The 14,551-nt window shown below is 34.2% G+C and overlaps 1 protein-coding gene across 4 annotated transcripts in view; it reads right to left on the bottom strand.

The window, feature by feature from the left end:
* MAPK10 (mitogen-activated protein kinase 10) overlaps positions 1-14,551 on the bottom strand; it is a gene marked incomplete at its 5' end in the record, with an annotated part of 141,441 nt that overhangs the window by 52,244 nt on the left and 74,646 nt on the right. Inside the window, one exon of one of the 4 annotated variants that reach the window (XM_080696998.1) lies at positions 10,568-10,639. The exons of the other annotated variants lie outside the window; for them this stretch is intronic. Within the exon in view, the coding sequence (XP_080553124.1) occupies positions 10,568-10,639 (72 nt within the window). The remainder of the gene's footprint in view (positions 1-10,567; positions 10,640-14,551) is intronic. 4 annotated transcript variants of the gene reach the window in all.

The raw sequence follows: 14,551 nt of genomic DNA, 5'->3' as shown, positions 1-14,551 counted from the left end.
ATAATGGAGCTCAGAGCCACAGAGGAGATACGCCGGCCTCACACCCAAGGACACGGCAGCAGCGCCTTACTGCCGGCGGCAGCGGCAAGCTCACCGGACGGCTCTAAACCAATGCACTCAACAGCCCACCAGGCTCCAGAGAGGAGTGGCGAACAGTGAGCTGAGGTGAGCCACTGCGGATCAGCCAGAAGGAATTCGGCAGATTTCTCGGCGCAGGGAGCATCTAAAGCTCTCAGGGGCTGGGCTCAGCACACCTTGCAGGGACTCAGAGCAGAGCTCAAAAACAGACAAGAAATACGCCAGCCTCACGACCGAGGGCGTGACAGCGGCGCCATATTGCTACTGGCGGCAGCAGCAGCGAATTCACCGAGTCCACGACAGCTCCATCTGCGCACTCAACAACAGTGAGTCAAATTGTGGCCCTAGAGGAGAAATCCCAGTACTGCACTCCCAGGGACTTGACCCAGTGGGGGAGTGGCGGTGGCAGAGATATCATACCATAGGAGAACGCTCATTCTGGCACCCCCACCCCATGGTCTAAAGCAGCCTCGATTGACTCCCAGAGTCTGAGACTCTGCGATACAACCTAGTAAAGGAGTAGTGGTGACTGAGATACCATAGACTCGAGATCCAGAGCACCTTAAGTGAAGTCGTAGTGACCCAGGGAAAAACCCAGAGACGGCACAAACTTCCAAAATCATGGGAAAGAGGAATAACAATGGAGCAATGAATACCCACAACCCCAGAACATCAGAACCTGATAAAACAGAAATTCAGAGATTTCTAGATCAAATCAGGAAAATAACTGTAGAAATAATAGAGGTGTTTCGAAAAGAATTCAGAGAGAGCCAAAGAGAGGTAAAGGATGCAATTAATGAAGTAAAGGCCTCAATTCAAAGTACAAACAACTGATTAGACCACATGGAGAATAGAATCTTGCTCCTAGAAGATGATCATTCAAAAAATGAACGCATAGTTTCTAATTTAGAAAAAAAAATCCGACAGCAGGAATCTGACATTGAAGAAATATGGGCCCATTTTAAGAGAGCTAACCTAAGAATAATTGGAATAGAGGAGAGAAAAGAAGGTGAAACCAAAGGGATTAACAATCTTTTCAAGGAAATAATAGCAGAAAATTGTCCAAACATAGAGCAAGAGGTTGATACACAGGTCCAGGAAACTTATAGAACCCCCGTTAGAGAGGATCAGAGAAGAGGATCCCCACGCTACATAATAGTCAAAATGACCACTGTGGAAGCCAAGCAGAGAATCTTAAAGGCAACAAAAACAAAGGGCCAAGTGACATTCAGAGGCAAACCAATTAGAATCACTCCAGACTTTCCAAACCAAGTCATGAGAGCCAGAAGGGCTTGGAATAACATATTCCAAACTCTGAAAGTAAACAACTTCCAGTCAAAAATTTCCTACCAAGCAAAACTTTCTATCAAATTAGATGGGAAAATAAGAAGCTTCCATGACAAACAGAAACTGAAGGAATTTATGTCTTCAAAACCAGCACTAGAGAAAATACTCAAAGAGATTAACTACAAAGAAGAAATAGGTAACACACACCAGAACCAGAGAAACAAGATTTTCCATCCAACAGACAACTAAGATTGGTTATCTGTGGAGATTCATTATTTATGTTATTCTTTTACTTATCTCTACATTGTATTGTTTGCTTTTATTGTTGCTAATTTTTAGGATTTCTAGTTGGAATATTAATATACCTTCAGATATAGCATTTGGAAATATTTTATCCCATTCTATCAGTAACTTTTAACTCTGTTTACATTGTCTTTGGATATACAATATTTTTTTTAATTTTTTAGGGAGTTTATTTACCCTTTTGTTGCCTGTGCCATTGAAATCATATCCAAGAAATCACTGCCAATTTCAATGTTGTGAGGTTTTATGACCCAGATTTTCTTCTAAAAGTTTATAGTATTAAGATTTACATTTAGGACTTCTATCTATTTTGAGTTAATATTTGTATATGTGTTAGGTAAGGGTCCAATTTTATTCTTTTTTATTTAATTATTATTTTCAACAATATTTAGTTAAAAGATTATTATTTTCTCCATCAAATGTTCGTGGAAACCTTGTCAAAAATAACTTGACAATATATGGAAGAATTTATCTCTAGGCTTTTATTTAACTCAAATGGTTTTTATATCTGCCTTTAGAAAAGTGTACTACACTGTTTCAATTATTGTAGCTTTATATGGTTTGAAATCAGAAAATATACATCTAGCTTTGTTCTTCTTTGAGATTGTTTTGGGTATCTAGAGTCCATATTCCATGTCAGGATAGATTTTTTCTAAAAAATAAATAAATAAATGTATGATAGTTTCACCTAAAAAAAAGAAAAAGAAAAAAATATTCTCTGGCAAGAAAGAAAGCAAAAAGAAATATTGAAATGTTATCTTTAAGTCATCAAAAGCTTGGTAGCTTGGTATACAGCATTTTATTTTATGTAGAGTATATATACAAATATTTAGAGTATATATACAAATATTTAGAGACTAGACTGCAGCTGTCAAAAAAGCAGTAATATATGTGTTTTTATATTTTGGATCTATTGTTACAGAAAGTGTTATCATTGACATAAATTATCAGATGCATTGAATAAAATAGGAAAATGATGTCTAATAAGAATTATTTGACAGTAAACGTTCTCATCTAATCCTAAATTCACTACATAAAAAGTTACATTGCTAAAAAGTTGATTTTATAAGTAAATTACATGACAAAACAGTTTGTCACTGTGATTGATTACTAAGGTCTCCAAAAAATGGTATTATAGAAAAACAAAACAAAGTATATATGGATAGCAAAAATTAGTATGTAAAATCCTGATTGAAAAATTATTCCAGTTAACATCAATTAGTTAAAATTTACATTTCAAACACTTCTCTTGTTTTAGCTTCCCTGGTTGGAGAACTTTCCAAAATACATCACATAATACTTCTGCACATAATGTATACAAGAAATACTATATCCTTTCTTAGATATTTTGTCATAATGATGTATGATAATTTATGTTATGCACATTTATGCCTTTGGAAGTTACAAGGTAGAATCATAAGGAGCTCTTTAATAAATTTTGTTTTGTGTACTTTGAATTACTATCTTTTTTAAAATATGTTCTTCCATCTTTAATTATTTTTATTACGAGTAGTTTGATTACTTTTTAGTAGGAGTAATTTCAAGAGCTGATATCTTCACAATTTCTGATTATCTTATTCCTGTGTTTTAGGGCCTATATTCAATATTTGTGCAAAAAAAAAATGTGACCTCTACCCACAATTATTGTCAGTAAAGTCTTAGCTACTTTTCTAAAGATAATATTGCCTAATGGCAGTATATATAGAATAGTTCCAGGAGAGGCTATGTTATAACATAAGCTGCCCAGGTACAATGTTTATATGATTGTGTCTCTTTACATTTTCTCTCATATGTATAAGAGACTGTTGTGATAAATTAGTCAATGTCTGCAGTGAAAGTTGAAATAAGGCAACAGAGGTATGTGTGCCATGTTTTAAACATCATGATATGATAGCTGGCTCTCAAACTTAAATATCCATAACATGGGAAGCATAACAAAAACAGAGATCCTTCCCCACTGATTTATAAGACTCCAAATCTCTAAGTCCCAGCTGACATAAATAAAACCAATGGCAACTGTAACCTAGATGGTTCTTGGTCTATATTTTTTGGTAGAATGTACTAACACTGTTTTATGAATTATTAAGTCCAGATGTAAGAATAATGCACTAACATGTTTCAATTTTATAACACAAATTAGAATAAGTTTAAATTCACTGAAAGATGATTTCATACCTATTTCTTATGGGAAACTTGGGTGTCATTATGTACCCCAGGGAAAGAAAAGTCCCAATGTTTATTTTTTTTCCTCCTTCAGAGGCCAAGGGAAATTTAAGTAAGGGGCACATGTAGGCTCCTGGTACAAGAGGGATTCTGCTGTTTATTATTTACAGAGGAGTTGAGATCATATAATGGTATCACCTGCTTATGAAAAGAACAGAAGCCACTCAGCATAAAGATCAAAACATTATTAGATACTTTATTTTGTAATTATATTTCTTCATAATTAAATTTGTTCTTAAAAGAACATCTACTTTTGAGGGCAATTGTATGATTAGGAATATATATATATATATATATATATATATATATATATATATAGTGTGTGTGTGTGTATGTGTGACAAAAGTTTTGTATCTATATTTTCATGGTTATGTCTTCAGTTGTTTAGTTTCTTTAAAAGTGTTTCTAGTTTAAGGCTGGGTATGTAGTTCAATGGTAGAGCAAATGCCTAGCATGCATAAGGCCCTGGGTTTCATTCCCAGCAATATAGAAAAAAGAAGGTCTTTATTTGAAAATGTTTTTTATAAAATATGAATAAGTGACAAGTGATTTAATGCACAATTAACTAACATCTGTTTTCATTCTAAATGAGCACAGTTAGAGGAAATATTATATGCCAGAACATAAAAATTCAAGGCTGAAAAATTGAGTCAGAGGCTATTTCCTCAGGTAGCAGAATGCTGGTAGAATTCTACAGGACATAGAGAACCCAAGGGCTGAAATTTGAAGCATGAACAAATGGGTTCTTTGTCTTATAAATCTATTTGCCATTATAATCTGATTGACTTTGATATGTTTGTGAATATATATCATGTACTCTACGGAAATTCCCTCTTCCCCCCTCATCCTCCTTAATTAGTCCACCTTATTTGCTCATCTATAGTTTCTCCTTTGTCTAGAGTGCCTCCTATGACCCCTTTTTTTCTCTAGCTTCTGAATATTATTCTAAAACTATCCCTATTTGCAGATCACATGATACTAAGAAGATCCAGGCCAGGTGTGGTGGCACATGCTTTGTAATCCCAGTGCTTGGGAGGCTGAGACAGGAGGATCGCACAGGTTCGAAGCCAGCCTCAGCTACTTAGTGAGGCTCTCAGCAACTTAGTGAGACCCTGTTTCCAAAATAAAATGTAAATGGGTCTGGGAGTATAGCCTGGAGGTAGAAAGCCTCTGGGTTCCATCCCCAGTACCACCAAAAAAAAAAAAAAAAAAAAAAAAGATCCAAAAACTCAAACAAAAGGCTTATAGAGCTGATTAACAAATTTAGCAAAGTGTCTGGATACAAACTCAATCTTAAAAAAATCAGAAGCTTTCCTGTATGCCAACCATGAATCCACTGAAAAAGAAATTCAAAAAATACTTCCACTAAGGATATTCCACAAAAAAATAAAATAATTAGGAATAAACCTGACCAAAGAGGTAAAAGACCTCTACAAAAAAAGTATAAAACATTGAAAACAGAAATTGAAGAAGACCTTAGAAAATGAAAAGATCTTTCATGTTCTTGGATAGACAGAATAAATATCAAAATGACCATTCTTCCAAAAGTGATCTACAGATTGAATGCAATAACCATTAAATTACCAAGGTCATTCCTCACAAACTTGGAAAAATCAGTCCTTAAACTCATTTGGAACAACAAAAACCCACAATAGCCAAAGTAGTTCTCAGCAACAAGAACCATGCAGGAGGCATCAAAATACCTGACTTCAAACTATACTACAAAGTCATGGCAATAAAAACAGTATGTTATTGGCATAAAAACAGAAACATAGACCAGTGGAGTAGAATAGAAGACTCAGAAACAAATCTGCACACTTTTTCAATTGATTTTTTTACAAAGGGCCAAAAGCATATACTGGTGAAAAGATAACCTCTTCAACAAATGGTGTTGGCAAAACTTGTTAAACATATGCTTAAAAATGAAAATAAAGCCCACTTCCTCACTCTGCACAGGAGTAAATTCAAGATGAATCAAATACTTGGAAATCAGAGCAGAGATCTTGAGGCTCCTTGAAGAGGGCATAGTTCCAATACTTTAAATCATAGGTACAGGTAAAAGCTTTCTCAACAAGACCAGTACATGGGATTGTATTAAACTGAAGAGCTTCTGTAAAGCAAAGAAAACTATCAAGAACCTCAACAGAGAGCCAATAGAATGGGAGAAATTTTTGTCAACTATTCCTCTGATAGAAGACTAATAGCTAGAATATACAGAGAAGTCAAGAAATTCACCACTAAGAAAACAAATAACCCAATCAAAAACTGGGCAAATGAACTAAATAGACACTTCACCAAAAGAAGAAATTCAAATGGCCAATAAATGTGTGAAAAAATGCTCAACATCATTAGCAATCAGAGAGATGCAAATCAAAATGACTCTGAGACACCTAACTCCAACTAGAATGGCAGTAATTCAACACACAAACAACAAATGCTGGCGAGGATATGGAGAAGTGGGAACTTTAATACATTGCTGGTGGGACTGCAAATTAGTGTGACCACATTGAAAAGCAGTATGGAGGATCCGCAGAAGTACGGGAATAAATTTACCATATGACTCAGCAATACCTCTTCTGGTATCGATACCATAAGATACCTTTTTTTTTTTGGTGGTATTGGGATTCCTGGAAGCCCTTCTACCTCAGGGCTACACTCCCAGACCTATTTTTTGTTATATTTTTTAATTTGAAAACAGGGTCTCTTAAGCCAGCGTGGCTGGCTTCAAACCTGCGCGATCCTCCTGTCTCAGCCTCCCAAGTGCGGGGATTACAAGTGTGCGCCACCACACCTGGCTATAAGATACCTCTTTTGGTATCTACCCAAAAGAAAGGAAACCAAACTACCAAACTAATGAATGTGTATCTATATTAATATCTGCAAAATTCACCATTGCTAAACTGCGGAACCAGCCAAGATGTCCATCAACAGATGAATGAATTAAAAACTATGGGATATGTATACAATGGAATTTTACTCAACCATAAGAAGAACAAAACTATGTCATTTTCAGGGAAATGGATGGAACTGGAGAATATTATGCTAAGTGAGATTATTCAGTCACAAAAAGTAAAAACATGGATAAATTTTAAAAATATAAAATTTTAAGTAAATAAAAAGATAATGCTGGGCATGGTGGCACACACTTAAAATCACAGACCTTGGAAAGATGAGATGAAGATTGCAGTTCTTGGACAGCATCATCAAGGCTACTTAGTAAGGCTTCTGAAACTTAGTGAGATCTTGTTTCAAAATAAAGAATAAAAAATAGAGCTGGGGTGTAGCTCAGAGGTAGAATGCCCCTGGGTTCCATCCCCAGTACAGCAAAAAAAAAAAAAAAAAAAAAAAAAAGATAATGATGACACTATAATCCATAAAATGTATACAACTAAATATTAAATTGCTTAAGGATAAATGTGGTATAAATATAAGGACTGTCAAGTATATAGTAAAAACAAATATTTTAGGACTATGTTTACCTTTTGGGGGAGAAGAGAGGATGTGAGTGGGATAGAGTCCATGAAAAGATTTGAAGCTGTTGGTGTTGTTGCATTTTTTAACCTGAGTGTAGTACACATATATTTATTTTAATTAATCTTCTAGAACCATATATTTAATAAATCATTTGTAAAATATATTTTATAATTTCTGAATTTAACATTGTTGGCTATAACCAAATTCATTAGATTTTCCAAAAAATGTTATTTTGACAGTTGAATTCTGATTCTTTTGTGGACAATTAAAAATATATTTGATTAAATAAAGTTCAATTAATACTTTTAAATCTATTAAGTATTAAAAATAAAATAAAAGTATTAAAAATACTTTAAACTGTATTAAAATGTCTTGATTTCTCTGTATATTATATACATATGTATGTATATAATTTTAATAATAGAATAAATATGTATATAATTTTTATATATATTTAGCTTCTTAAACTTTTCAGTTAAAACAAAAACATTATTTTTAGAGATAAAAGATAAAGGATAAAAATATTATTGTTTCAAGTTTTGCTGCTAATTTATATAGCTTAAGAGACCCTGTTTCCAAATAAAAAGTATAAAATAAGTCTGGGAGTGTAGCCCGGAGGTAGAAGGGTTTCCAGCAGACCCAGTGCCACCAAAAATTAATAATAATAATAATAATAATAATAATAATGATAATAATAATAATAGTGTTGAATATTTGTGTGCAAAGTTCATGTAAGAGCTTTTATTTTTAATTTTTTTTTGTGTGTGTGTGTGGTACTGGGAGTGGAACCCAGGGGCTTTTCTACCTCGGGACTACACTCCCAGACCTATTTTATACTTTATTTGGAAACAGTGTTTCACTAAGTTGCTGAGAGCCTCACTAAGCACCTGAGGCTGGCTTCAAACCTGTGTTATACTCCTGTCTCAGCCTCTCAAAAGCTGGGATTATAAGTGTGCGCCACCCTGCCCGACCATGGAAGAGCTTTTAGAAATCACTTTTTTGAGAATGCTTTCGTATAAATGAGGGCATCCTGATTAAAATGGTATATTTTCTTATGATGTATCACTAAAATGCATGTTATACATATTACCTTTTCCCATCCCCATTTGGGATCTTAACTAACAAATTTACATATAATTTTATTGCCTCTTTAAGTCATTTCTAATAACAAATATTTTTTAAATAAGCAATCTGTTTTACTTTTAAGAGGTTAACTTAATGATATTCAGAGGTTATAATTTGCTTTAAAAAGATGATTTAAGAACTTAGATAACATGTTTGAAATCATTAAAAGACCACAGCCCATTTACCCTTCAAAAATTTACAAATGTGTTCCATATGAGATTTCTAGGAAGAACTAAATATAAAAATATCAAGGGCATACTGTCACATGACCTTGCAATGTTACCAGCAGCCTTAAGCATTATTTATGAGAGATTTTGAAATGCAAGTTTAAAAATGTCACCCAAGCAACTTCTCCCAAGAAATTATTCTAATCCACGTTCACCTGTGTTGTGGAAATTGCTTTAAATTTTTTAAATAGAAAATATAAGGAAAGTAATGAAAACAATCACTTTATTTCATGAGTGCAAATATTCATTTCAGTCAGTAATTACTCAACCCCAATGCACTTCTGAAAAAGCAAAGAGTACACAGATTATGTGTATTTTCATTAATTTCTAAAAATAGCCACAATTTAAGGACTATTTCACATTTATACCAAATGACAAACACAAGTTCATACTTCATTAGGAATGAAATAAATCCTGTTGTTTTTAGAAATCTAAGGGAATTTTGTTTTTATATAGCCAACATATCTTTAAAATAGCAATGACATTAACATAAATGTGTCAATTTATATATATATATCATTTAAGAGAAATATATGTAGAAAGCAAGGCAGAAACAGAACAATTTTAAATATGTGTTATTAGACTAGAAAAAGTAGCAAGAATAGTCATAAGTAAAACGGTATAGCTTTATTTTTATCTGAATGAAATATTTCAAGTTCTTTCATTCAGTAAAAATTGAATGCCTTATTCAGTCATGCCCTAAACTACTCCAACACATAGAAAAATTTATGTATAAAAGTATGTGATATGATATATATGTGTGCAAAACCACATATATAATACATATCATCTTAATGTTTACACATTATAGACATTTGCCAAGAATTGTGATTAGGTATTAGAAACTTAAAGCAAATGGCTAATCATAATATATGTACTATATTAGTAATTAAATGCACTCTAATTAGACATTAAAACCTCATTATTATAGGCTAATTTTACTTTTGCATGATGATCATTGAAGTCGAGATTTTATCTTTAGTAGGATGAAGACTTAACAGTTCCTGAGTGAATGAGAGGGGTATTGTGCTGAGTGAGTAAGCTATTTTTCAGCACTGTGATAGGACCCACTACAGGTCCATAATATCAATTTTACACTATCCACACCTGTTTAATATTGCAGAGCCTCTGGAATTTTTACTTGCTAATCATTGGCTGCTTAAAAGATGATTATTTTTTTCTTATACCAGTGATCTGAGGGATTTCTTCAAACTTTTTTAATCATTGCTAATCAATGAGGTTTTAACTACTGCATTTGTTAATAGTATGAAGAAAATAAGAGCAGGATTGGAACTAGTCCTCTAAATGAAGTGAATGAGAAAAATAAATTTAAAAGAGGTTAATCAGTTTAAAAATGAAATGTATATATGTGCTCTCTGAATATTTGCTAAAATAATTGTATCTGTGGGTAAACATACATCTGATTAAAAGTCTCCATGCCACGTAAATATTTCTTATGATATAAAAGTATAAATCTTCAGTCTTAAAACTGAAAGATTTTGGCATTTATTACTTAACTATGAAAAAAACCTTAATTTTGAAACATCTAGAACATCAGAAATTAATAAAAAAAGAGTAGCTCTCTGTTATTAGTTTGACAGAACTGAATTAAGCAGACCTTTTGTTATCACATTGAATATTTAATATTGAATAGTGCATTATCCACATGAGGTCTTGCTAGGAGACAAGGTTACTCTACCATGATGACAGCTTGCAAGCATTTGATACTTGAGTCTCACAGAAGCCCTCTCAGGGCAGTGAATGTACATGGCCCACAGCATTATATTTGAAACAAAAGGGAATGATTGGAAATGACACCCATAGAGGCCACTGGCTGCTAAGAAGGATACGATCAGTGCCAGGAAACAGCACTGCACCTTTTATCATTTCTCCCATGATGCACCCTACTGACCACATGTCAACTGAAAGCAAAAATGAAATGGAGATAAACAAGAACACAGGAACAGAACAGATAAATGAAAACACTGGGCCCTCCTGCCACAGAGCCACAGGCTGACCTTTCACTGACTCACTGAGAGGCCAGACTCTCCACATTGTTAAGTTTTAAAACAGCAAAAAGGAGAGAACACAGAAAGTCAGGGCCCTTTCTGCTATGTAACTGAACTAACAATGCTACCCAAAGCCACCTAATGTATGATAACATTACTTTGCAATTATAATTCAATGGTCTCTTTAGTTTTTATTTAAAAGATCTAATTTGCATTCATCCACTGGAAGCCTACTGAGTTGTATTGTAAATTATTCTAGATTGTTAATATAAAAAACATGCAAATCGATTTCTTTTTTATTCTTTTGAGTACCATATCTGGAAAAAGAGAAAAAACCTGTGCTGCTAGCAACCTTAAAAGAGTTTCTTTTTTATAAGACACATTTACTCTTATTTATAAATATGAATATATTTTCATTAATGAACTGCCAGTTTAAAAATGTGGGTTATGAAATATGCTCGCTCAGTTTTCTTAAGTCTAGTCAAAGGAGCATGTTTCTAAACAGGAAGCCTTGCCTTCTTCTTATAAACATATTTGCTTTAGAATGGTAGGAAATGCTGCCTTTAAAATGGGATGGTTCGCCATGAAATAAACAAGACTAGAAGCTGACACTTCTTCTGAGACTGTGAATCAAATGAAACCTGGAAGGCAAGGGTAAATGACAATGGTCTCTCTGCTATCGCCAGTTATCATCCAGAACTTCAAACCAGGAAGCAAGAGCAGGGGGCACACAGGGAGGGGCAGAATTGGGGCGGGCAAAGCAAGAGAGTGAAGCCACTCTCTTCTACTCTGCTTCATTACTCACTTGTTCTTACCAGAAAGTCAGAGAAAAGAAGGGTCATTCTTATAGGGGGAGAAATTAGCAGAATAGGGATGCTGAGGGGGCAGCAAATAGGATGAGGCATTGAGATAACAGCACAATATAATTTAGCTCCACTTATATTCCAAATTACATCTTGTAATTTGGCAGTGACCTTAATGAATTCCTCATGAGATTTTTTTTCCAGTGTGAAAATCTCACTGGGGTTAAACCCAAAGTTTGCATTATTTGATTTAACACCTAAACAGAGTGATCACTGCAAAGAAATGGTTACAGCTGAGAAGGTGGTAAGCATACCAAAGAAGCAAATCCATTTTGCTTCCATTTCAGGAAAGCAAGTGACATGCAAAACTATTAGGGAAAGATAGAGCAAACAGTTGTGCGTCCCTTTATCATTAATACATTTGTGACTTCAGGTAACACCTGTCTCACAAGACCTTGGTATTGTGAGAATCTTTGATTAAAGGACAACCTCTCTGGAAAGGAGGTATTTATTTTTATATTGCAAATATTCTGATCACATTGTCTACCCAAAGTAACCAGTATGACTAAGTTGCTATTTACAATGTGCTTGTGTTTTATATTATGGAAGAGATAGAAATATATATATATATATATATATATATATATATATATATATATATATATATCCAATAAGCCCTGTTTTCTCTTGCCTGTCTCTATTCAAATATTAAACAAAAGACATTCTGCCATGGATCTGTCTGAGACATCAGAAAATAGCTATTTCTTTTTCTATTTAATAGAAAAAGATTTCTACAGTATCTCTGACAGATACTTTTTTTTTCTGCCATTGAATCACTTTCTAATGTGGAACCTTGACCGAGTTATTTTACCTCTCCACACCTCCATTTTATCCTTGAAGAGCTCAATGATGAAAAGTGTTTATCATGTAGAATTTTTTTAAAGACTTAAATTATGCCTAGTAAAGTCCTTTCCACATTGCTTAACACAGATAATGTTCTCAATAACTACTAATTATATATCATCATGTAATAAACATACACAGAATTATATATATGAATTAAATATTATAGGAAAGATTTATCTATTTATATAATAATAATATATTCTATATTTACACACATAATAAAGAAATCTTCCCAATGAGGGAAACTCCACTCAGCAGGCAAGCCCTCTCATTGTTGAAACCACTTACAAAGGCGTCCAATGGACCGACTCACCACTCAATCTATGGACCTTCTCTCCACCACTTACAAAGGCGTCCAATGGACTGACTCACCACTCAATCTATGGACCTTGTCTCCACCACTTACAAAGGTGTCCAATGGACTGACTCACCACTCAATCTATGGACCTTGTCTCCACCACTTACAAAGGCGTCCAATGGACTGACTCACCACTCAATCTATGGACCTTGTCTCCACCACTTACAAAGGCGTCCAATGGACTGACTCACCACTCAATCTATGGACCTTGTCTCCATCACTTACAAAGGTGTCCAATGGACCGACTCACCACTCAATCTATGGACCTTCTCTCCACTTTCTAAACAGAAATTACTCACCCAAATATTAACCATAAGATATTGTGAGGATAACCCGCAATGCCTAACCACTCTCCTAAAACTGACCAGTTTTATCTTTTGAACTAAACCCACCTGATTTTTCTCTTTTCTTTTTACTGTTCATCACATATGCTTTAAATAAACAGCAGCATCCACAATAACAACAAATGGATGGTCAAAATGGGATTGCAGTACCAGCGTTGCTTTCGTCTTAATTGGTTCTAAAGAGTTCTTGATTTAGCAATTGATTTCAATGATTAGTATAACTCCCAGTTCTTTTTCTTGTGTGTGTATTTATGTGGGACATCAACATTCCAAAGTAAAAGATAAATTTTTTCAAATTTATTTTCCGAGTCAGAACTTAGAATATATCACAAAGCTTTTATATACAAATAAAGAAGTGATATAAATTTTAGATTTGAACTTGCGATGTTCACACTGAATTCAATCTTTATTTTAATATATCTTTCTGGCTGATAATACCCTGGAGACCTTTCCAGTTCCCATTACTCACTCATTCACTATTCCTAGTGACTTCCTTTCTTTCTTTTTCTTCCTTCCTTCCTTCGTTGCTTCTTTCCTTTCTTTCTCTTTCTATCTTTTTTCTTTTTAAGTACTGGAGATCAAACCCAGAAGCATTCTACCTTTGGGGTAGATCCCCAGTCCTATTTTATTTTTTATTTTCAAACAGGCTCTAAGTTGCTGAAGGCCTTACTAAGTTGTTGAGACTGGCCTCAAACCTATGATTCTCCTGTCTCAGCCTCCCAAGTACTGGAATTATAGGTGTGTGCTACCACACCCAGTTGAGACTCCTATTCTTATGCCAGCCTTGTCCCTGGAAATAATATACTCCATAGTGAATTACAAGAGTGGGACATGGCACGTGGATTTGTATGGATTTTTAAATGCTCATGATAGAATTATTGCTCAAGGAGATAATACTCTGACTCCTCACATTGTCCATCATCGATCCTCCTGAAGGCAGGAAGCAGATTCATGTGCAATGGTACCATTTTGGTACTTTGTCACTCTCCTTAGAAAAAATGTCAAGTAAGCTTTGGTGTTACTAAGATATGTTTATTAATTTGAGTACCTCTGATAATCTGTGTCATATTATTTTTCAAAAGTAAGCCTATTATACGTTATACATATGTATATATCTATATATATACCTATATTTTAAAACTCTAAATAATAAAAGTCCTATGTTGCTACTTCTACACTGTAAAAGCTTGGATCATAACCCATAATTAAGTAACTTTTGGACTATGTAAGTATTATGGCTTAGATCTTAAATATCCCCCAAAGGCCAATATATTAAAGGCTTGGTCACCAACCTGTAGTGCTACTGAGAGCTGGTGGAGACTTTGGAAGTAGAGGTCTAGTGAGAGGAAGTTAGGTCATTGGAGACCTGCCCTTAAGGGGATACTGGGACTTTGGCCCCTTCCTCTCTACTTCC

Source organism: Muscardinus avellanarius (assembly GCF_963383645.1).
Source record: "Muscardinus avellanarius genome assembly, chromosome: 6".
Lineage (NCBI taxonomy): Eukaryota > Metazoa > Chordata > Mammalia > Rodentia > Gliridae > Muscardinus > Muscardinus avellanarius.
The sequence above is the reverse complement of the archived record's forward strand: the minus strand, read 5'-3'. Positions and strand labels throughout refer to the sequence as shown.